The 24,023-nt window shown below is 33.5% G+C and overlaps 1 protein-coding gene across 1 annotated transcript in view; it reads right to left on the bottom strand.

The window, feature by feature from the left end:
- MIB1 (MIB E3 ubiquitin protein ligase 1) overlaps positions 1-24,023 on the bottom strand; it is a 152,708-nt gene that overhangs the window by 24,714 nt on the left and 103,971 nt on the right. Inside the window, exons 15-17 of the mRNA XM_074276439.1 lie at positions 10,170-10,331; positions 5,997-6,178; positions 2,102-2,294 (exon numbers count right to left, since the gene is read on the bottom strand). Coding sequence (XP_074132540.1) covers positions 2,102-2,294; positions 5,997-6,178; positions 10,170-10,331 — 537 coding nt within the window. The remainder of the gene's footprint in view (positions 1-2,101; positions 2,295-5,996; positions 6,179-10,169; positions 10,332-24,023) is intronic.

Here is a 24,023-nt window from a genome sequence, read left to right as displayed (position 1 = left end):
CAATGCTTCCATGACACTAACTAGCCATCTCATCCTCTTCTACTTCCACTTTTGCCTTCAATATTTTCTCACATCAGGTCTCTCCTAACAAGTCCCATCTTCTCATTACGTGTTATTTAAAAGTATTTAAGCTATAGCTTCAGTATTTGACCTTCCAGTGAATAGCCTGAATTAATTTAAATATTGACTGATTTGAACTCCTTATTGTCTAAGGAAATCTCAAGTCTTCTTCAGCATCACAATTCAAAAGTATAGATTCTGTGGCATTTAGCTCTCCATATAGTCGCCCTCTCAGAGCTTTGACTATAAGGATCTTTGTAGTGATGTCTCTGCTTTTTAATATGCTCTCAGATTTTGCCATCTTTTTCTAAGGAGCAAGTTTCTTTTAATTTCATGGCTGCAGGCATCATTGAGCCCAGGAATATAAAATTTGATACTGCTTCCATTTTTCCTCCCCTTTATTTTCCAGAAGTGATGGGACCAGATGTCAAGATTTTAGGTTTTGTTTTTTTTTAATGTTAAACTCTAAGCCAACTTTTACACAATCTCCTCCTTCACCCTCAAGAGGCTTAATTATTTTGAGAGACTTTTTAATTACTTTTCACTTTCTGTCTTCAGAGTGGTTTCATTTGCATTTTGTATTCCAAGGCCAAACTAGCCTTTTATTCCAATTATTTTCTGATTTCCTATTTCAACATGCCAATCTCCTATGATGAATGTAACATCTTTTTTGAGTGTTACTGCTAGAAGACAATATAGATCTTCACAGAAATGATCAACTCTGGCCTCTTTGACATTAGTGGTTAGAACACAGACTTGTATAACTATGATTTTGAACAGTCTGCTTTAGATTTGAACAGATATCATTTTGTCATTTTTGAGATTATACCCAAGGATTGCTTTTTTCATTCTTTTATTAATTATGTGGGCTACTCCCTTCTCCTTCTTCCTGCATTTTTAAGGGATTTTTTTCCCATAGTAGTATAAGTAATGATCACTGAGTTAAATTTAGGTTCACTGAGATGTTTGATATTTCTATCTTCTGTTGACCACATCCAGCATACCTTGATTCATAAATCTTACACTCAAGGTTCCTTCACAATATTGATCTTTATAGCATCAGACTTTTCTTTTGTCATCAGATGCATTTACATCTTTCGATTTTGGTCCAGCTGCTTCAAAGAACTGGAGCAATTTACTTGTACTTGTCTTATACTCTTCCCCAGTAGCATGCTGGGCACCTTCCAATCTAAGGGATTCATCTTCCAATGTGACATTTTTTATCATTTTAATACTGTCCTTGGGCTTTTCTTGGCAAAAACACTAGAGTGATTTGCCATTTCCTTCTCTAAGGGATCACCTTTTGTCAGAATTCTCCAGCGCAACCTGTCCCTCTTGGGTAAACCTGTATGAGATGGCTCATGGTTTCACTGAACTATGTGAGGTCCTTCAGCATAACATGGCATTGATTCATGGCAAATGATTTTTTAAAATGTATACATTCAGTCCTAAACTCCAAACTCATATCTCCAAGTATTTACTGGTCAATTTAAATTAAATGTCTACTGTTCCTCACAAATCAAAATATTTTTACTGACCCTCCCTTTTGTCTGGATTCTCTTCTTCTTCATCTCTATCTCTTGGTTTTCTACAAGTCCTCCCTAGAATCCCATCTTTTACATGAACTAGATATAGATACTTCTTAATCCTAGTGGAGCACTCATTAGATTGTGAATTCCTTGAGAATAAGGACTGCCTATTTGCCTTTCTTTGTATATCCAACACTTAACACAGTGCTTGTTGCTCTGACCTCTAAATTTAAAATAAAGTTATGACTACTCAAAATGCCATACCTAAAGTAGAATCATGGTTTTGTACAGAAACAATAAATTTTTTCCTTTTTCAAATATGCACCAACCCTATACATATGCAAACAAAGAACAGTAATGGAACATATATTCTTACTCCATTCCCATTCTTGAACTTTGTTACCTGAGAAATAATTTGATCGACAGAGTAGCCATAAACAGTATCATTTATCATTAAAACTGCCTTAAAGAGCTAAAAATGGGTAAAACCAAGGAAAATATATAGAAGTTACCTTTGTCCTAGACTGAACTTGTTCTTTACAAATGAGGCATTTCTTGACACGTGGAGAACACAGAGAACATGTAGCAATATGTCCACATGGACCAAAAAGAGTATCTCGCTTCATATCTGAACATACCATACATTCTTCTAAAGTTTCTGAATCATTACTAATCATAGAAGGACTCCGTGAACCCACCTGACCACTAAAAAAATAAAACATCATCAATCAGGGTTACTTCATAATCACAATTAATTATTCTTTTAACAACTTCTAATAAAATTTCAACCAATGTAAATCTAATTATTATAATAAAATATTAAAATTAAAAATAATCTTAGGATGGTGAATAATTTTAGTTACTTAATGGGAGAAAAGAAATATTTATTTAGAGTCTCGTATATGTTTCTCCATTTTTTACTATTAAATAATTTTCTTAAAATTGAAAAAAAAATCTTAAAAAAATAAAACTTAGGTCATACTGAAGAAGGCTGCTTAAATGAATTAAAAGTTACGTAGTTACTATTATACTAGTCAGAGATAAAGATTATCAAAAAAATACTGTTCATTAAACACAACATAAATGAAAACATTTCTTGAAGGAGAAGCCAAACTCAAGTACTTAAAAAAAAAAAACACTGTAATTATCCAATAAAATAGATGATAAAATATATTCTACTTTTCTCAGCAGAGTCAGGAGTCTATAAGAGCAGCTTCTTGCATATGGGACCAGAAAGGATCACTATAATTTGCAAAGAATGGGGGAAGAATCATAGCATGAAATAGCAGTAATGTTAAAAACCAAAGATGCCAGTAAAACTTAGTTATTTTTAAAAACTGTCTTAATATTTTATCTCTTATAAAGCCAGCAGAGGGAGCACAGATACCTAAAAATCTAACGCATATATTTCTTTACATAGAACGAAGCTAGTCAATAATATTTATTAAATGATGAAAGCTACAGAACTTAAGGATACAGCGTGGAATTACAGGTATATAAAGGAAATAAAATCCTGCCATCCTACAATTCATATAGTAACTAACACTGGGGGGAGAGGAAGGGAAGAAATCCCAATATTCCCTAGAATATTATAATATCAGAAGAATTTAAATTACAATAATTTATTCAGTGAGTCAATTTATTGAGCAAATATTATACATAGCTACTGGGTACATATGTACTTACTGGGTACATGGGATACAAAAAGAGGCAAAAGATAATCCCTACCCTCAAGAAGTTCACAATCTAAATTGGAAGGCAGCATGCAGACAACTATGTACAAACATGCTATATACAAGAAGGAAATTTTGAGGAAAGACTAATTAAGAGAAATTGGGGGTAAGGTGGAGAGAGACACTGGGAAAGGCTTCCTGTAGAATACAGGATTTTAACTGAAACTTGAAGGAATTCAAAGAAGCCAGGAGGTAGAACTGAAAGAGAAAACATTCTAGACATAAAGGACAATCAGTGAAAATGCCCAATCAGGAAATGAAGTGTCTTATTCAAGGAATGTAAAGAGGCCAAGATCAAAGTATAAGATGTGAGAAGACTGGAAAGGGGAAGGCTAGGCTATGAAGGGTTTTGAGCTGCAAACAGATTTTATATTTGGTCTTGAAGGTGACAGGGAGCCACTGGAATTTACTGAGCAGAATGGCCAGTGTGTGGAACATCTCTAAACCTGTACTTTAGAAATATCACTTTGACAGCTGATTGAAGTAAAGAAAGATTTGTGGCAGGAAGACCAATCAGTAAATTATTACAATAGTCTAAACATGAGGAAATAAGGACCCGTGTGAGGGTGGTGGCAACATCAGGAAACAAGGGAGACCTAAATGAAAGATGTTACAAAGGCAAAACTGATAGACCTTGTTAATTGGCTCTGGGAGTGGAGTGGGGGAGGGAGGGAATTTGGGGAAGGTGATAAAGAATTGAAGACCTCTAAGTTTCAAGCCTTGAGGGGCTGGGAGAAGTGTGTGTCTTTAACAGTTTAATAGGCAGCTGTTCAGAGCTTGGAGATCAGCAGAGAAATTGGGGCTGGATAAGTAGATTTAAGAATTATCAGCAGGGGGCAGCTGGGCGGTGCAGTAGATAAAGCACCAGCCCTGAAGTCAGGAGGATCTGATTTCAAAAATCACTTACACTTCCTGGCTGTGTGACCCTGGGCAACTCACTTAATCCCAATTGCCTCAGCAAAAAAAAAAAAAAAAAAAAAAAAAGAATTATAAGCAGAAAGATGATTAATAAATCTCATGGGAACTAATAAAATCAACAAGGGAAATGGCATAGCGAGAAAGACTTGACCATCTTTTTATATTGCTGAGAGAGGATAGAAAAGTAGGTCATGTGAAAAGAAGTTGAAATACTGAAGTTTAGGCTATTTGAGGGAGTATTAATATGCATTATATAATTTAGGTCAAAGAGATTTAAAATTTGATTTACAAAAAGAGATATAAATTGATCAATGATGGACAGAATCAGCTACACCCAGAGAAGGAATACTGGGAAATTAGTGTAAACTGTTTGCACTTTTGTTTTTCTTCCCAGGTGATTTTTACCTTCTGAATCCAATTCTTCCTGTGCAACAAAAAAATTCGGTTCTGCACACATATATTATATCTAGGATATACTATAACATATTTAACATGGGACTGCCTACCATCTAGGGGAGGGGATAGAGGGAAGGAGGGGAAAATTCGGAACAGAAGTGAGTGCAAGGGATTATGTTGTAAAAAATTACCCATGCATATGTACTGTCAAAAAAAAAAAAGTTATAACTATAAAATAAATAAATAAAAGAGTACCATGACATAAAAAAAAGATATAAATTATAAAACTGATAGCTCATGTACAAAAATCCACAGTGAACAAAATTTGACTAGACTGCGATATTAGGTACTGAAATGAAATTATGAAAATAATAGTATCTATTGAGAGCTGTGCTAACTTTGAGAACTAACATTTTAAAGATAAAATCAAAATTTTTTGGTCATCAGGGAACAGGTAAGTTTGACAAATGTTTCTTAGGGATGGGCATTACTTTAACATGTTTAACTAGTACTTAGGGATGGGTAATACTTTTTTTTTTTATTTTGGAAGTATAAAGGCTATAAATTTATTTTTAAAATTTGAAACATTAATTGTTTAAATGTTCATAAGTCTCATTAAAATCTAAAATAAAAACCATCATACGGTGCTATTGTTTCATTCACTAATTTTCAAACTTTACAAAATCACTCATTAGTTGCTACTCAGTGACTGTAAGGATTGTTTCCATAATCTTAATCTTAAAATCCTCCAAAAAATGAGATCTTGATGTATATATTATGGTATTGACATGACCCATAAGATAAAAAAGTGAAATCAGAAGGCTTTGACAACAGATTGATCGTGAGGAGGTTAGAGACAGGTTAAAAAAAAAAAAAAAAGGATGGGCAATACTTTTAACATGTTAAACTAGTAAGGGAGTCTCATGAATTATAAACAGATAAAGGAAAGGCAGAGATATAAGCACCTCCATAATATTTATTAAGATCCAAATGGTAGAGAAAGACTTAAGTTCTATAATATGTGTAAGTTTGGATTCTGCTCAGTGATGAAGATAATGTTTACTGATGTGCACACATGCTTGACACCAATATCAACTAATCTTTAAGGACAGAAATAAATTAGCAGGCTACTAGATGCACTAATTTTTAAGATTTCAGTAAACAAGGTTATCCAGTATGAGACCTCAAGCAAATATTTCATAGCATTTGTTTTGACTCCCATTTCACTTGAGAAAAGCTCCAAAGACTTATATTTTGGAATCTGGTAGTAAAAAATAAGCTTTTTATAGTTCTTGCATAATGCTAGAAACCACATTCTTATAAAATACATTAGATTCAATGGATCAAAACTTAACCATACCTGACTTTTTCTTTGTGACACTTGGCCAGGGCTTTACAGAGGCTAGGATCGGGACACAGATCAAGTGGAGACTGACCCTTCTTATTTCGAATGCTAAGATCAGCTCCATTGGCTGCTAAGAAGCAAGCAATAGATGCTGCGCTCTTCTTCTCTGCCCCTTGTGTACCAAGTCCCATTATTAACTGAAAGAAAATAACAATAATCGTCCCTGTGAAAATATAGTTTCACATCTTAACACAAAAAATGGCAACTTTAAAACAGTTATAAATGCTTTCTCATCCTTCATGTTTAATTTCTATATATTCAAATTTATTTTTCTAAGTCAAAGAGAAAACATGCTTTATAGCTATATTTCCAATATAATTTGCCTTAAGACAAAAAATTCTATGCATTTATCATAAATTGATTAGTATTCACTAAAGACTTACTGACCTTTGTTTTTTTTTTTTTTTTTGTTTTGTTTTGTTTTAAGAAATATGTGATTTACTTACTACGGGGAAGTTAATGTATTATAAACAGAACATATAAGTTCTAATATGACAGGGAACAAAGGTACAAACAGAAAATGTTTCCTGAAAATGAGTTATAGACAAATAATAAGATTCAAATAAACAGAGGTAGGAACAAGTTAAATTCAGGGGAGTTGGGGAGGTAGAAAGCAAAGAAATTAATCTGACACTATTTGTCAGAAATATTAAGTTTTACGTTGTTATGTGCTTATTATTCACACATTAAAATCTAACCTTTAAGTAGAAAATCACAAAATTTTTAAGTATAACAGTATTCTTTCAGTTAACATCTTTGACAAAATCATTTAATACTACCATGCCCAACACCTGAATTATTTCCTTCTCATTATTTTAAATAAATTACTTTCATTTCAACACTGCTGAAGGGGGAAAAGGCAACTACTAAAAGTCTGCCAACAATTACTAGAAAACTTGACATACTTCCTAGCAAGAATGAAGTACATATATATCTTACCTGAAAAATCAATGTTTTCAATCATCATTTTCATTTAATAATTTGGAGAGAAGAAAGATCACTTGGTTTTTTTAAATGTTGAATTATGTTATGTTCCTTTTTTATGTTGAAATAAAATATGATAACATTCTTGTAAAATTAGCATTCTGAACTCATTTCATTAAAGTATTAACAGAAATTTTCCAGCAGAAGACTTAAAAGAAAGATTTTGTTAAGCTGTATGGATAAAAATATGGACCAATTGTAGACTTTTCAAGGATCAAGTACTTAAATGAAACACAAAGGTTTAAAAGGAAAAAAAAACCCTAAGACTTCCTAATACTTCTTAGAAAACAAACTAAAGAAATCTAAAGAAAAAACTATCTATTTTACATTTTCTATATAATAAATTACTATCAATGAAATTCTCTGCAAATATGGGATAGAAAGATTCTAGCTTTAACAAATGGAATAGTGGAAGAGGCAAATAAATCTAGATACAGAATAATTCAGGCTATCCAATCTACAAAATCCAATCAAGAAATAAAATCTAGGGCTGTGAATGAGTCACATATAGTAACTATTAATCTATCTCCTCAATCCAATTCCTAGCAGAAAACTCTGGCTCTCAGTTCATCAATTAAGTGATATTGCTGGAATTCCGTAATATTTAAAGCCAAAGGTAACACTGCTTTGGTACTGTGGAGAATATCAAAGGTTCCTGAAAATCTGTATTAGCAGAAAGAGCAGATTCAATATATAAAAAGTTTCACTTTTTACTGGCTTACTTTTGCTAAATATTCAAGTAGTCCTCTTTTGGTTGCATGTGAGCTATAATCTCATAATCAACTCTTTAATTAAAATGATACTTAAACTATGAATTCTCAACAATTGAAAGGATAAAAATAGAACTCAAAAAGTTGTGAAGTTTGGGAGTTTGCTACTAACATGATGTCAAATTCTAAAGAAAATTCAAGATCTCCCAAACTATGTGCGCAGATGGACCAAAAACAACATATCACTGATATCTCATACCTTTTTTGTTTTCTTAAACAATTTCATCAATTTTCCAGTGAATACTTCACTAGTACTTAGAAGACCCCTTATTTATTGGTGGGAGCACATCTAAATTTATGATTTTGTCAGGCCTTCAAAATATTAATCAGGTTTCCCCTTTTATTTTGGGGTTTTGTTTTTTTTAATAGAATGATACATGAAAAAGAATAAACACGCAACAGGGATCCTACTATTTAAAGCTGTGATGACTATAACCAGTACACATAAATTTAAAAACTTCTAACTTTCCTCTTTAGTTCTTAAAGGCCAATTGTCAGACAAGACTGCAACTCCTATGTAACTTTGTAAAAATAATCCTCAGGAGCTAAATGGCCTCTATATTCAGCTAAGCCACTCCCCCAGGAGCTGATTTGGTGAATGGCCTCTTTATATTCGGCTAAGCCACTGCTTAGATAATATATATAAATAGCCAGAACTTAGGTTATAATAACCTGTGAGACAAAGGAGTTCTTCCATTCCACACTGAGGCTACAATTTTAGCAGATATAATGAAAAGAAATGACTATTTAAACAGCCATACAGGATAGTAAATGATATCTAGGAACATTGCCAAGTATGAAATTCTAGCATTAAAATGTTTATCAAAACATAAAATTATTGAATCTTAGATTTGGAAGGGTATCAAGTTATTCAATTCATGCCTACCCATCAATCCTTCCTATAAAATGTCCGATATATTGTCTTCTAACCTTTTCTGAAAGACCTCCAGTGAAGGGGAACATTCCAAAAACAATCCATTTTGCTTTATGATAGTTCTAAGTATTAAGGCTTTTTTTTTTCTTCAATTAAGTCAACATGCCTGCCTTTTTACAGCTCTGCCAATTGCTTTTGATTTCTATTCTGTAGGTTAGAAAGAATGTCTAATTCTTTTTTCATATAACAAATCAATAATATTAAATAGAATTATGTAATCATTCTCATCACAAATTCATACATGGGAGGGAACTAGCCTCATTTTGTAGACCAAGAAACAGAAATCAGAAAAGAGATGAGATTTACTTGAGGTTGCAAAGATTTTAGGAGGTAGAGACAGGATTAGAACCCAGACCATCTAACTCTTTCCAGCAAGTTTTCTACTACATTACTAAATGGTATCAGATACCACCCTGATCCTGCAAATCTTATACTTTTAAGGTTAAATATCCCTCAGTTCCTTTAACCAATACTTATATAATATAGTCTTCAGACTTCTTTGTTCTAGAAACCAAGTGTCTTTCGGTCTAATATCACACTGTTCTGAAGAGCTGAAAGTATACACACAGGTAGAAAAAGAGAATTGCTTAAGACGAATCACAGCTTTAAATGTATAGAGCACGCTTATATATACACGGTGTAGAATGCTAGTAAACAATAGAAGCAGATAAAATAGCCTTGAAATCAGCAATAACAAATGGGCAAACATTTTTTGGGCAAAGGCTTTGGGCCAACTTTAAGGAAATAATGTCACAACAAAAGCTACAAATCAAAATCTGCTTATATATACAATGCAAAAGAAATTGAAGTGATGTGATCAAATCAAGCTTCTCAACCTTCCCCCCCCCCCCCCAAGACAAAACCACAAAGAAACCATAATGGTTTCAAAGGTGCCTTAAAAAAAACCAATCGAATTAGCTTCAGGAATTCAAGAGGAAATATAAGTCTGATGAATGTTTTGAAGGTTCAACAAACTAGAATATCATATATTAGATCTATAAGCATTCCCAGGATTCCCTCAGGCCATATTGTCCAACTTACTCATTTTACAGATAAGAAAACTGAAACCCAGGGAAGTTAAGTGTCTTGCTCAATGCCATAAAGGAGTAAAATTAATTAAGTATGACTAAGCTCTTAACTCAAGTCCTCTAACTTTAGAGTCAATACTCTTTCCAGGATAAAGTTGCCAATCAGTTACCATAATAACCATCAAAATTCATGATCATGAATTAACCCTATAATTATTAACTCATTATGTTTTTGTTGTGTGTATGTGTGTGGTGATTTTTTGTTTGTTTTTTTACAAAGCCAGTTGGCAAAAGGTAGAACAGTATTAGTATATTATTTTGAGGAATTAAGTAAAATTATTTAATAATAAAGGTACTTTCAGAATTTTATAAAAATGATAACAAGGAAACTTTAAGTCAATAATATACTTACTGTGTTTTTAGATGGTTCCCAGGCTGTATCTACTTTCCCTACATCCTGCATATCTTGGAGCTGACGGAGCTGTGATAAAGTATGATGTCTCAGAGCTTCATGCAAGGGAGTATCCCCATCTTTATCTTGTATATCCAGTTTAGCACCTGCACGAACCAAGAGCTAAAAGGAAGAAAAAAATCTTATTTGGGCAAGGCAAATTACTAAAGTTGATACAGAATCGAGGGCATATAAAAAGTCTCATTAAGTGATAGACAAAAAGCCTTAACATCAAGGTAAATATCTTTTATTTATTATTACAACTATTACTTTTTATATTTCTGGATTTTCACATGAAGAGTGATAACATTTGATGACTCAAATATGTTAACCACATTCACTTAATCTATTGGCTCCAAGGGCACATTAATTATATAATCTACAGGTTTTATTATTTTCATTTTGAAGAAGGGTAATTAATGTATGTCAACAATTTCCACTAGGAAAGCAAATAATCATTAGTTCATTTGTTATAAATGCTTGCTATTGATCCATTTTTTTCTCTAGTCAATTTCCTTTCAAACAGGTTAAAATATATGCAAGACATAATAGTCATGTTCTACTACTCCATTAATTCTTGGCTTGAAACTATTTTCTCCAAAATGACGTCACTCACACTGAATACAAATTCTAAAATCTAAAACAAATGAATTTATGGCATGATACTACAAAGCATCAAGATAGCAAATTGAATATATATTCTAAAAATTATATCAAATGTCAATTTTATACATTTTGACAGACAGGTAGCTATTATATGTATCCCCAGAGGATTACTTCCAATCTTCTGTTGCAGTTCATTAAAGGGTTCCAAATGGAAAATATCATGAGTGCTTATATTGGTACCACATTTACTTTTTTGCAATTATTTGAAACAATAACAGAAATGACAGCTAAAATAAGATTAAATGGGGAGGAAAGAAATAAGCAGAGACAATATAGACCAAAATTATCCCTATATGCAATATAATGATTTGCATAAAAAACTAAGAAAATCAATGAAGAAAACTAACGAAGATGATTATTAAATTCAGCAAAATAGAAGAATGCAAACTAAATCCACAAAATTTAACTTCATTTTATGTATATACTGTTAATTTAAAAAAAGGGGGGGAAGAAAGTTAAACTCCAATTAAAGTAACCATAAAAAGCATAAAGTACTTAGGAATTAAATTAATTATACACAGGACTTGTGTGGTAAGATTACATGTTATATAAATAAGAGCTAGATGTACGATTTTTCTTTTTTTGTGGGGGAGGGAGTGAACAGGGAAGGAGTGAAGGATTCCCTCTTCAACTTTTAGTTTTAAGAGAATGAACTATGACACAAGTAGATTAAATGACTTGCCCAGGGTTCACACGCTCAAAATGTGTCAGACCTAGGACTTAAACTCAGATGTCCTAGCTTTTAAGTCTGGTTTTTTATCCACTAAACTACACTGGCATACAACTATAAGAAAACGCTTACAGAAATAAAGGAAGACCTAAATAAATAACTGGAAAAAGAAGTTTCAGGTGCATAAAGAAGCAAAATTTCAAAGTGTTTAGAAAAAGTGGAAATGGAAGCACTGGGTATAGAAAGCTTTCCAGAACTTGACTGAGAAAGGGGGAAAGGATATTATTAGATTAGAGGTAGCAGCAACATTAAGATCTAACTTTTTCCTTTTTTTTTTTTTTAATTTAATATTTTTCCCCTGGTTACATTCAAAACATTTTTGTTACTTTGTTTTTAAGATTTTTGAGCTCTAGTTTCTCTCCCTATTCCCAATCCAAAATTAAGAAACCACATGTGTGGGGCAGCTAGGATAGAGCACCAGCCTTGAATTCAGGAGGACCTGAGTTCAAATCTGGTCTCAGATACTTAACACTTCCTAGCTGTGTGACCCTGGGCAAGTCACTTAACCCCAGCCTCAGGGGGGAAAAAAAAAGAAACCACATGTGGAATTATATAAAACATTTCCATAAAAGTCAAGTTGTGAAAGAAAACACAGATCTCCTACCCTAATGAAAATAAAAATACTCAAGAAAAATTAGGTTAAAAATAAAGAGATAAGAGAAATAGAGTCTATATTCAGACTCAATCAGTTCCTTCTCTAGATACAAGTACGATTTTTCATCCTAAGTACTTCAGAAGATATGAATGATTGTACTACTGAGAATAGCAGTCATTTATTTACAGTTGGTCATCCCAGAACATTGCTATTAATTTGTATATAATATTTCACTTTGATCAATAGGGTGTTAAGATTCTTATAAAGTACTAAGACAGTGGAATTGATAGACAATAATTATTTAATTTAGCATGGTTCAGTATGATTGATCTGATCCTACAAGGAGGGGTTATAGGCCAGAACTTGAAACAAAATACTAAGTGGAACTGAGGAGACAGTGGTTAAATCTAATTTAGCATTGATTTAATCCTACAACAAATAATGGTTTCCTAGTGATATAATGATTGATGTATACTGAAGCTTTCAGGGCCAGACACATAAGCCCACTAGAGGACAAGTCCACTCTCAGAGGAGAAGACAGATTCATTCCAACTTCCACCTTTGTGCTGGTTGGAGACATTTGGAGAAAGCTAGAGGCAGAAGCTGGCAGAGACAAAGAACTAGCGGCAAGAGCTCTTGGAACCAAGGAGAGAGAGAGGCCTATAAGAAAGCTAACGGGGCCCAATACTTGGAAAGATTTGGATTTGGACTTTTAACTCCTGGCTGCATTTGAGGTGATTATTGAACTGAAAAGAAACTTGCTCCCAGAGAACACTATATTTTAAAGAAGAATATTACAAAAATATTATAAAAGGGGGACTTTTTAAGGTTTTGTTTTTTCCTGAGAGCACCCTGCTCATTATTTTCCAGAGAATAATATTCCAGAGAAACTTGCTTCAAAATTTTTTATACTTACTACTGCGAACTGTATTTCCCCCATTTATTCTCTTTCCCCTGTCCCTCCTTAAAAGTGAAAAAATTAAAAAGAATGTCAAGTACCTTATTGGAAAGACAACAGACCTAGAAAACAGATCCAGGAGAGACAATATGAGAATAACCGGACTCCCTGAAAAATGTGAGGAAAAAAAGAGCCTGGACACTATTTTTCAGGAAATTATCAAAGAGAACTGCCCAGACGTTTTGGAAACAGAGAGGAACAGAGAGAAACAGACACTGAAAAAATTCATCAATCACCTACTGAAAGGGATCCTAAAATCAAAACGCCAAGAAATATAGCGGCCAAGTTCAAGAACTATCAAACGAAGGAAAAAATACTGGAAGCTGCTAGAAAAAAGCAATTCAGATATGGAAGAGCCACAATAAGGATAACCCAGGATCTAGCAGCATCCACATTAAAAGAACGAAGGGCCTGGAATATGATATTCTGAAAGGCTAAGGAACTTGGTATGCAGCTAAGAATAACTTACCCAGCAAAAAATTAGCACTGTTTTCCAGGGAAGAAGATGGACATTTAACAAAATAAATGAATTCCATCTATTCTTGGTGAAAAGAACAGATCTACACAAAATGTTTAATCTTCAAATACAGAACTCAAGAGATTTTTAAAAAGATAAAAAGAAATCTTGAGAACCATATTTCTGCCATAAAGATATGTAAAGAACACATGTATAATTTGTCCTAGAAACTAGAGGTGGAAAGGAAATTATACCATAAAAAAGGGTAAAGTGGTGATACTACACCTCATGAAGTGGCAAAAGGTAATCTATTATATCTGAGAGAAAGAAAGGAGGGGGATGAACATAGTGTGTATCAATAGACGTATTTGATTTATGGTGAAACTTCTTCCACTTCATTGAAAAGTGAGAGGGAAGGAGTAAGCTAAGAGAAAGGGAAGAGAAATTGTGAGAAAAAAGGGTAAAATAGAAAGAGGAACTTTAAGGTGGGGGAGGGATACTAAAAAGGGAGGTCTGTGAAAAGCAAGTGGTGTTCACAAGTTTAATACTGGGTAGGGGGGTAGGAGGGAAGGAAAGGCGAAAAGCATAAGCAGGGGTTAACAGGATGGCAAGCAATATAGAATTAGTCATTTTAACCATAAATGTGAATGGGATAACTCCCTCTTAAAGAGGAAGCAGTTAGCAGACTGGATTAAAAGTCAGAATCCTACTATATGTTGTTTACAGGAAACACACCTGAAACAGGGTGATACATTCAAAATAAAAGTAAAAGGGTGCAGCAGAATCTACTATGCTTCAGGTGAAGCCAAAAAAGCAGGGGTAGCCATCCTCATCTCAGATCAAGCAAAAACAAAAATTTATCTAAATAAAAGAGATACCCAAGGAAATACTAAAGAAGGGAAAGGGACCTGTATGTGCCAAAATGTTCGTGGCAGCCCTTTTTGTAGTGGCTAGAAACTGGAAAATGAACGGATGCCCAATAATTGGAGAATGGTTGGGTAAATTATGGTATATGAATGTTATGGAATATTATTGTTCTGTAAGAAAATACCAACAGGAGGAATACAGAGAGACTTGGAGAGACTTACATCAACTGATGCTGAGTGAAATGAGCAGAACTAGGAGATCATTATACACTTCAACAATAATACTGTATGAGGATGTATTCTGATGGAAGTGGATATCTTCAACATAGGGAAGAGCTAATCCAATTCCAATTGATCAATGATGGACAGAATCAGCTACATCCAGAAAAGGAACACTGGGAAATGAGTGTAAACTGTGAGCATTGTTTTTTTTTTTGTTTGTTTGTTTGTTTTTATTTTTCTTCCCAGATTATTTTTACCTTCCGAATACAATTCTTCCTTTGCAACAATAACAACAACAAAATTCGGTTTGGGACATATATATTGTACCTAGGATATACTATAAGATATTGAATATGTATGGGAATGCCTACCATCTAGGGGAGGGGGGGAAGGGAAAAATTCGGAACAGAAGGGAGTACAAGGGATAATGTTGTTAAAAAAAAATTTACCTATGCATATGTACTATCAAAAAAAATGTTATAATTATAAAAATTAATAAAAAAAAATTGGGAAAAAAAAAGAGATAAGGAAGGGCATTATATACCTAAAGGTTAGCATAGATAATGAAGCAGTATCAATATTACACATATACACACCAAGTGGTGCAACATCTAAATTCTTAAAAGAGAAATTAAGAGAGCTGCAAAAAGAAACAGACAGCAAAAGTATAATAGTAGGAGATCTCAACCTTGCAATATGCCCTTTTTAAAAAAATTACCCTTTCCCCCTTCCTATAACCCATTCCCCTCCTATCTTTCTGCAGGGTAAGATAGATTTCTATACCCTTATTGAATATGTTTATTATTTCCTATTTGAGCCAATTCTGATGAGTAAGTAAGGTTCATTCACTCTCTCCTTCCCCCTCCCCCTTATTGTAAAAAAAGTTTTCTTGCCTTTTTTTTTTAATGGCAGATAATTTGCACCATTCCTCTTCTCCCAGCACATTCCTCTGTCACCCCTTAATTTCATCATTAAAAAAAATATATATATTATCCTTTCATATTGAACATCCATCTGTGCCCTCTGTGTGTGTGTGTGTATGTATATATGTGTATATATGTATGTATATCCTTTCGAATAATAATAATGAGAACATTCTAACAAGTTTCAAATATCATTGTAGGAATGTAAATAAATAAACTTTATTAAGTTATTCATGATATCACTTTCCTAATTACTTCATTATGCTTCTCCAGAATCCTGTAACTGAAAATCAAATTTTTCATTCAGTTCTGGTCTCATCATGAACACATGAAAATTCTGTTTCAATGACCAACTTTTCCGCTGAAGGATTATACTCAATTTTGTGGGATAGGTTATCCTTGGCTGTAGTCTTAGCTCCATTATTCTCTGGAACATCATATTCCAAGTCCTCTTGTCCTTTAATGTAGAAACTGCTAGATTTTGTGTTATTCTACTGTGGCTATACTACACTTGAATTTTTTCTAGATGCTTGTGATATTTTCTCCTTGACCTGGGAGTTCTGGAATTTGGCTATAATATTCCTGAGTTTTTATTTTGGGTTCTCTTTCAGGAAATGATCAGTAGAGTCTTTCAATTTCTATTTTACCCTCTGGTTCTAGAATACCAGGATAGTTTTCCTTGACAATTTCTTGAAAGATGATGTAAAGGTTCTTTTTTTTTTTGATCATAACAGTCAGGTAGACATAATTTTTAAATTATCTCTCCTGGATCTATTTTCCAGGTCAGTTGTTTTTCCAATGAGATATTTCATAGTTTTTTTTTTTTTTGGGGGGGGGGAGAGGGGTTTACTTTATTATATCTTGATTTCTCATAGAGTCATTAAATTCTATTTGTTCAATTCTATTTTTTTTAAGGAATTATTTTCCTCAAAACGAGCTTTTGTACCTCCTTTCCCAAATGACCACTCCTAATTGGCCAATTTTACTTTTTAAAGCATTCTTCTCCTCAGTAGTTTTTTGCATTTCCTTTTGCACCTCTCTCACCCCCCCCCCCCACATCTCTGTCTCTCTTGATTTTCAAAGTCCCTTTTGAGCTCTTCTAGGACCTGAGCCCAATTCTTGTTTTTCTTGGAGTCTTAGGATGTAGAACCTTTGACTTTGTTATCATCTTCTAAGTGTGTTTTGATCCTCCTTGTCACCATAATAACTTTTCAATGGTAAGAAACTTTATTTTCTGCTCATTTTCCTAGTCTATTCTACTTTAACTTTTTGTTAAAGTAGGGCTCTATTTCAAGGATGGAGGGTGAGCCATCCTAAGGTTCAGGAGTTTTGTGCAGCTGTTTTCAGAAATCCTTCTAGGAAACTGACCAGAGCTGTTTTCTGCCCTGGAGCTTTTAGGAATATCAATTCCCCACAGTACTTATAAGATCTATTTTGCTAGCTGGGGCTCCGCTGACCAGGATTGTGCTGGATAGTACACCAGACTCCCATCCCATTGTCATAAACTCTCTCCACTGACCTTTGGAGTTCTCCCTGGTATCTCCAAGCTCAGAGGTCCAGAAGCCTCCAGCACTGCTGCTGATTCAAAGATACTACCTTACTGATGCTGGGCTCAAGGCTGGAGCTGGCACTGAGCCTGTGCTGAGATCGCACACTGGAGTCCTACTCTGGTTCTACAAATCTTTTTTTTTTGCTGAGTTTCTAAGTTGCCTTTGTCTGGAAAATGTTCTACTCCATCTTTTTAGGTGTTCTGATGCTCCAAAATTTGTTTAGAGTCAGTATTTAAAGGAATTTGGAGCAGGTTGAGGGAGAGGTTGGGAAAGTTTCTGCCTCTCTCTTCAACATTAAAATCTAGTGAGATAATTGCATCAATTGTAAAAAAGACTATTGATACTTTCATACTAATAATCTAATTGTGATAATGGAGGGTCTAATTTGGTCTGTTTTTCTCAATATTTCACCCTACTCATTTGCATTATCCTGTCCAGATTCTTATAAATGACCCTTCAGATAATACATCATACCTTGGTGTTAAACTTAAGGAGCATCAGGCTTCCACCATTTGCACATGAAAAGCTCCTATAGTCTTATAACCACAACCTTTCTCATTAGAAAGTAAGCTCTCAGAAAGCAGGGACAGTCTTTCTATATGTAGTGTACTTTTACACAAAGTAAAAGATCAATGAAAGCTTTTTTTATTCATCTCACTTTCTATTTTAGAGGAAATTTTGAGCCAAGTTGTGAGTTCTTTAGAATAAGGATTAAGTCCATTTCTTTTCTATATCAATGCTTAAAACAGCTTACATTTGTTCCCTATACTTTCAGATATTTTTTCTTCATTGTTCAATCTCTTGCAATTGATCTCCTCCCCACCTCCTACCCCACACTATTAAATTGAAATTTCTCTCAAAGGTTGTCAGTCTTTTAATTGCTACATTCAATGACTTTTTCTTAGTCATCAAGTACCTTGAACTTTTTGTAGTTCATTTCTGATAACCTCTACCCTTTGGATACTTTAGCTTCAGTGACAGTTCCTTTTTCAGTTCTGACTCACCACTCATCTCTTGCCAATGTTTCAACATAGGTTGTCTTCTCTTCTCTCTCCCCCATTCTATGGGTTCCTCTACAGGGAAAGGTCAAAGATAGTTTAATAGAAAGTAGAACTTAAACTATTAAAACATGGATTCAAACTCTGTCTCTAAAACTTATTAAATGTTTAGAAGAATTGCACATGTTTAACCTATATTGGATTATTTGCTGTCTAGGGGGTTGGGAAGAAAGAAAGGAGGGAAAAAATTTGGAATAAAAAGTTTTGTTGAAACTATGCATATATTTTGAAAATAAAAAGCTATTGTTAAAAAATAAACAAAAATTACCACTTATTAAACAAGTTCTAAAGGGTATCACCATCCCTATCTCTTCCTTTTTAGGATCAAATGAGGTAACAAATATAAAGTACTTTGCAATCATGTAGAAACATGTCAAATATCATTATTGATATGAAAACTTCCAAATTAATATATTCAATCCCTAATCTCCCACCAAGCACTAGTTCCCAAATTCTTAACTGGTACTTAATGTTTAGTTTCTTCTCCTCCTCCTATCATCTGCTCCAGTACCTTAAATTCAACATGTTTAAAAGGAAAATAATCCTTTCCCTCCCCCCAAACTCACCCACTACTCCCAACTTCCCCAATCTGTTGAATACCATTATTGTCCCAGATTGTCCTATCATTGTATTGTATCTTATTGCTTAGATATCTAAGCACTGCCAAATTTATCTAACATTTATTTCTTGTCTACCTTTCTAGTCTTAAGTCACATTATTTTCTTTCAAGCTCTCTAAGTTCCAGCTAAAATGGACTATTCTCTCACAGCCTGGTCCTTACCCCTACCCATTTTCAATGTCTATGCATACACAGCAAAAATCAACCATGAATATTACATATTTTATTCTGCTCTCTGTTCAGAATACTTATTTTCCATCAAACTCTGCACAGGTGGCCTTCTTCATTGTAGTTTTCCCTCACCCTCAAGGCTGAAAGTGTTCTCTCTCTAAGATATTCTCACAAGAATGGGGTTTGATTCTTCTTTGTTTCCTAATTTGTACTTTAGGGATTTCCTGGAAAACTTAGGCTACATTTCTCCTTAGTCTCTATTATATCTTTTTTTCCTATTATATTTATAGATTTATAACTCACCTGATAGAAACTCCTTAAGGACAAGGATTACAATGTCATTTTTATTTTCATATCCCTGTTACATAGCAGATATTTACATAGGGTATGGTAAATTTTTTAAAGAAACAGGAAAGAAAAACTTATTAAAAATAAGCAATCTAAAATAATTGAGGTGAATATTTTAGGACATAATCATTTAATCATTTCATTATTACAATAATCAAATTACTACAACATAAATCTTTTAGCATTTTAATATTTGCAAAAGTGTATGTGTAATGTTTAACTTACAATGGATTACTTGCTGTCTAGGGGGAAGGAGTGAGGGGAAGTAAGGGAAAAAAATTTTAGAACACAATGTTTTACAAGTATGAATGTTGAAAACTACCTTTACATATATTTTGAAAATAAAAAGTTATTATTTTTAAAAAAGTATATGAATTAAGACCAGATTTGTAAAGTATAGTCAAATTCTCATTATAATCTGTCACCTTCCAATTTAAAACTAATTTCTATTCTAGCTTGGAATTGCCAGAATATCTAGTTGTTTGCTGATTAAAGTGATTCCTAGGTGTTTTGTGGCCTCCTCATTGTGTATTTATCATACTCTTCTATGCTCACCTTTACACTAACATCACTGAAAATTCAAGTTTAAGATGATTTAATTTTGAAGATCTTGAATTCTTTATAAAATTTCATCATCTTTTCACAGCTTCTAAAAAAGATGTTGGCACCTAAGTACCATTATCTTCATGGTGACATTTTTAAAAATGCTAACTGTAAGCACTGACAAATAAAATAATCAACCAATATTTCTTCTTATGGCTTAGGGCACACAATCAAACTGATTCTATCAATTTTTTTTATTAGCTTCTTCTAGGAAAATATGAACTGTCCTTCAATTTAGGTGTAGCTTCTTTTTTGTCTTCTGATACTAAACATGGTGAGAATATTGACATTGATAAGATTTAACTTCACTAATAGTGTGTTCACTCAATGGTCACAGAACAAGGATCTCATATCTGGAACAGCAAGATTTTTGACTATTTCATGATTAATTGCTCTCTGTCTCCTTTTCCACTACTAGGAAACCATCACTGAAGAATAGAAACAGACTATACAAAACTAAAATCCATTTTAGTTTTTTTCTTTGATTCATGGATTACCATGACCAACAAACTTATTACCTAATGGCCAATCTACTGAAAATGACCCTTTCTGACTTAACTAGAATGATTTTTGCAGATATTCATTTTTTTCCAGCACCTGAGAGAATTTGACATTCACTGCTAAAGCTTTCAACAACCCAGGGTTCCCTCCACACCACAGTAAGGCCTTAAAATAAGAAATCATGAAGAGAAAAACAAGAAAATTCAGATAAAGACCCATTTAAGACCTTTTGCAAATCCCCTATCAGCTAGTCCCTCTGACACAAAAGTTAGCTTGTATTTTAATTTTGCATGTATGTGTGCATGTGTGTTCTTTCCTCTATGCACACTAAATGAAATGTTAGTACTGTTTCACTTTTTTGTCTTTTTATTCTGAGGACCTAGCACAATGTCTAAAACATAAAATGGAAAAAACCAAAACAAAACAAAACAAAAAACCAACACTGTCACTGATTCATTGATCCATGACCATTTAAAAGTTAAACTGGAAAGATGATGGAAAAGTTATAGTAAGATAACTGTAAAGGGCTAAAACTCCAAAAAGGTATGCTTGAATCAGACAACCAAGGACTTAAGGCTAATTACCCATTGGCAATGAGACAATGACTCTATTAGCATATGTTTGGGAAAATGGCTCTTCTCACCATTGGTGCTGGCTCAATGTTTGATGTTAAGATAATCATAGGCAAGAATTAGAAGAAGAGGAGAAAGGTTCTGGACTCCAGAATGAGAAGAGGTCTTTGACTAAGCTCCTGGCAGTTTGCCTGCTTCTCCCCTAAAGACCAAGGACTTTTACTTATCCTGTCTCTGGCTGATCCTGAGGCCTCTAGGGAGCTAGCCCAGACTTTACAGAAAATGATACTAAAACATATTCTCCATTGATGAAGCACCAAATTTAGGTTCTATCATCAGTTTCCAAGGTGCTATATGAGAAAGTAAAATTGACAGTAAAGAAAATAAAGATAGGAAGAACTGGCTAAACACAAAGGAAGTCTATACTAGAAAGTAATATAATTTTTTGAAGGCATTAGGGAGATTAATTTGAAAGAGATTAAATTAACCATTAAAATTTCAAGATAACTGAAAGAGGGAAAAATAACATTTAGAAAAGTCATTTATTTTACTGCTATTGAAAAAAGATGATCTGAATAAATACTTTTCAAATAAAAAATACAAGTTATCAAAACCACATAAAAGAATATTCAGGGACAGGTAGGTGGCGCAGTGGATAGAGCACCAGTCCTGAAGTCAGGTGGACTTGAGTTCAAATCTGAATTCAAACACTTAATACTTCCTAGCTGTGTAACCCTGGGCAAGTCACTTAACCCCAAATGCCTCAGCAAAAAAAAAAAAAAAAAAAAAAAATTTATATATATATATATATATATATATATATAAAAGAAATAATTGCTCATAAAAAATGCAAATTAAAACAGTAATAGTTAATACTTAAATGCTACTTGACAACTCCACAACATAGCTGCTATTATTATAGCCATTTTACAGACTATAAAACTGAAAGCTTAATTTGACTTGCCCAGATACTAAGTGGCTAATGCAGGATGCAAACTCAAATCTGCATGCATTTCACACCCAAAATATTAGCAAGGAGGACCAAAAGAGGAAAAATGACAGTTGTCAAGAACAACTGTGAAAATATAGGCCTCCTAAGATCCATATATATAACAAGTCTGTAAACATTGCCCACTGTAACTAGAAACAAAATGGATACTCCCCTCACTTGAGGAATGACTAAATAATATATGGTATATGAAAAAACTTATCATTCTGAGTTCAAATCTGGCCTCAGACACTTGTTAGCTACATAACCCTGATCAAGTCATTTAACCCTGTTTGCCTCAGTCTCCTCATCTGTAAAATGAGCTGGAGAAGGAAATGGCAACCCACGCCAGTATATCTGCCAAGAAAATTCAAAATGGAGACACAGAGTTGTACACAAATGAAAAAATTGCTGAACAATAAAAATATGAACATGAGACAAAATGCCATGTAAGAAATGATGAACATGAGAGACAAATTCATAAAGATTTGTATGAATTAATATTATGTGAATTAAGAAGAGAACAATTTACAAGGTGACCACAATAACGAGAAGGAAAAATGACTTTAAAAGAATTCAGGACTGAGCAATGCAATGACTTCAGGATACCCCCTACTCCCTTGGAAAAAAAATCAACTAGATGCATAAACAGACACATTCATTTTCAGAGATAGTCAAACTGATGACCTGATTACTAAGTTATAATTATGAGTTAAAAGGAAGAGAGAGAGAGGTTAGCTATTCAAAACAGAATTTCTATTTCCCAAAAATCTATCCCTCCTCCCAACTCCCCATTTCTGCTGAGGACAGTATTATCCTTCTACTCACCTAATTTTATGGCAATATTCGAGTAATCCAGGCCTTTTCCCACTTTCTCACTTTCTTCTTCCCACCCAATCAATTGTAAAAAAAAAAAAAAAAAACTTGAGTCTATCTCAGCATCTTCTTTCATAATTCTTACTGATTAAAGAGCTACAGAGCCTTTTCACCAGTTAAGGCCCTCATTACTTTTCAACTGGCCTACTGCAATAGTTTCATATTTGTTCTTTCTACTTCCAGTTGCTCTCCTCTCCAATTTTTTCTTCACAGTGCTGTTCAATGGATATTTCTAAAGCAGGGCTGAATATATCATAACTTCACTCAAAAAAAAAAACCTTCAAAAAAAGTAAAATAATCAGTATGGCTTTTAAAGTCCTGCTTAGTTTGGCTTCTACCTTCTTTATAGTTTGTTTAATCTCATATAACCCCCTTTTGAGGAAGGGGTTATAAAAAGAGAGAGAAGATTGAGGGAGATGGTGGTCAGTAGCAAAACACTGGTGAGGAGGGGAAGGGGAAAGAGAAAAATATAACTTGGGGAAAATAAAATGGTAGAAAATACAGTTAGTCATTTTACCTGAGAATGTGAATAGGATGAACTCTCCCATAAAAACAGAAACAGACAGCAGACTGGATTAAGCTAGAATCTTACAATATATTGTTTACAAGAAACACATTTAAACCAGAATGATACATACAGAATAAAGGTAAAAGGCTGGAGCAGAATCTATTATGCTTCAGCTGAAGTAAAAAAAAGCAGGGGTAGTGATTCTGATCTCAGATAAAGCAAAAATAGATCTACTTAAAAGAGATACTTGCTAAAGGGTACCATAAATAATGAAGTAATATCAATACTAAACATATATCAACCAATGTGGTATAGCTTCCAAGTTCCTAGGGGAGAGGTTAAGAGAGCTACAAGAAGAAATAGACAGCAAAACTATATTATTAGAGGATTTTAACCTTGTTCTATCAGAACTAGGTAAACCAAACCACAAAATAAAAAGAAGTTAATGAAGTGAGTAGAATTTTAGACAAGTTAGGTATGACAGACTATTGGAGAAAACTGAATGGAGACAGAAAAGAATATAATTTTTTCTTGGTAGTACATGAAACTTATGCAAAAACTGACTATGTAGAGTATAAAAACCTTAAAATCAAATGCACAAAGG

The sequence above is a fragment of the Sminthopsis crassicaudata genome, chromosome 1 (assembly GCF_048593235.1).
Source record: "Sminthopsis crassicaudata isolate SCR6 chromosome 1, ASM4859323v1, whole genome shotgun sequence".
NCBI classification, from domain to species: domain Eukaryota; kingdom Metazoa; phylum Chordata; class Mammalia; order Dasyuromorphia; family Dasyuridae; genus Sminthopsis; species Sminthopsis crassicaudata.
The sequence above is the reverse complement of the archived record's forward strand: the minus strand, read 5'-3'. Positions and strand labels throughout refer to the sequence as shown.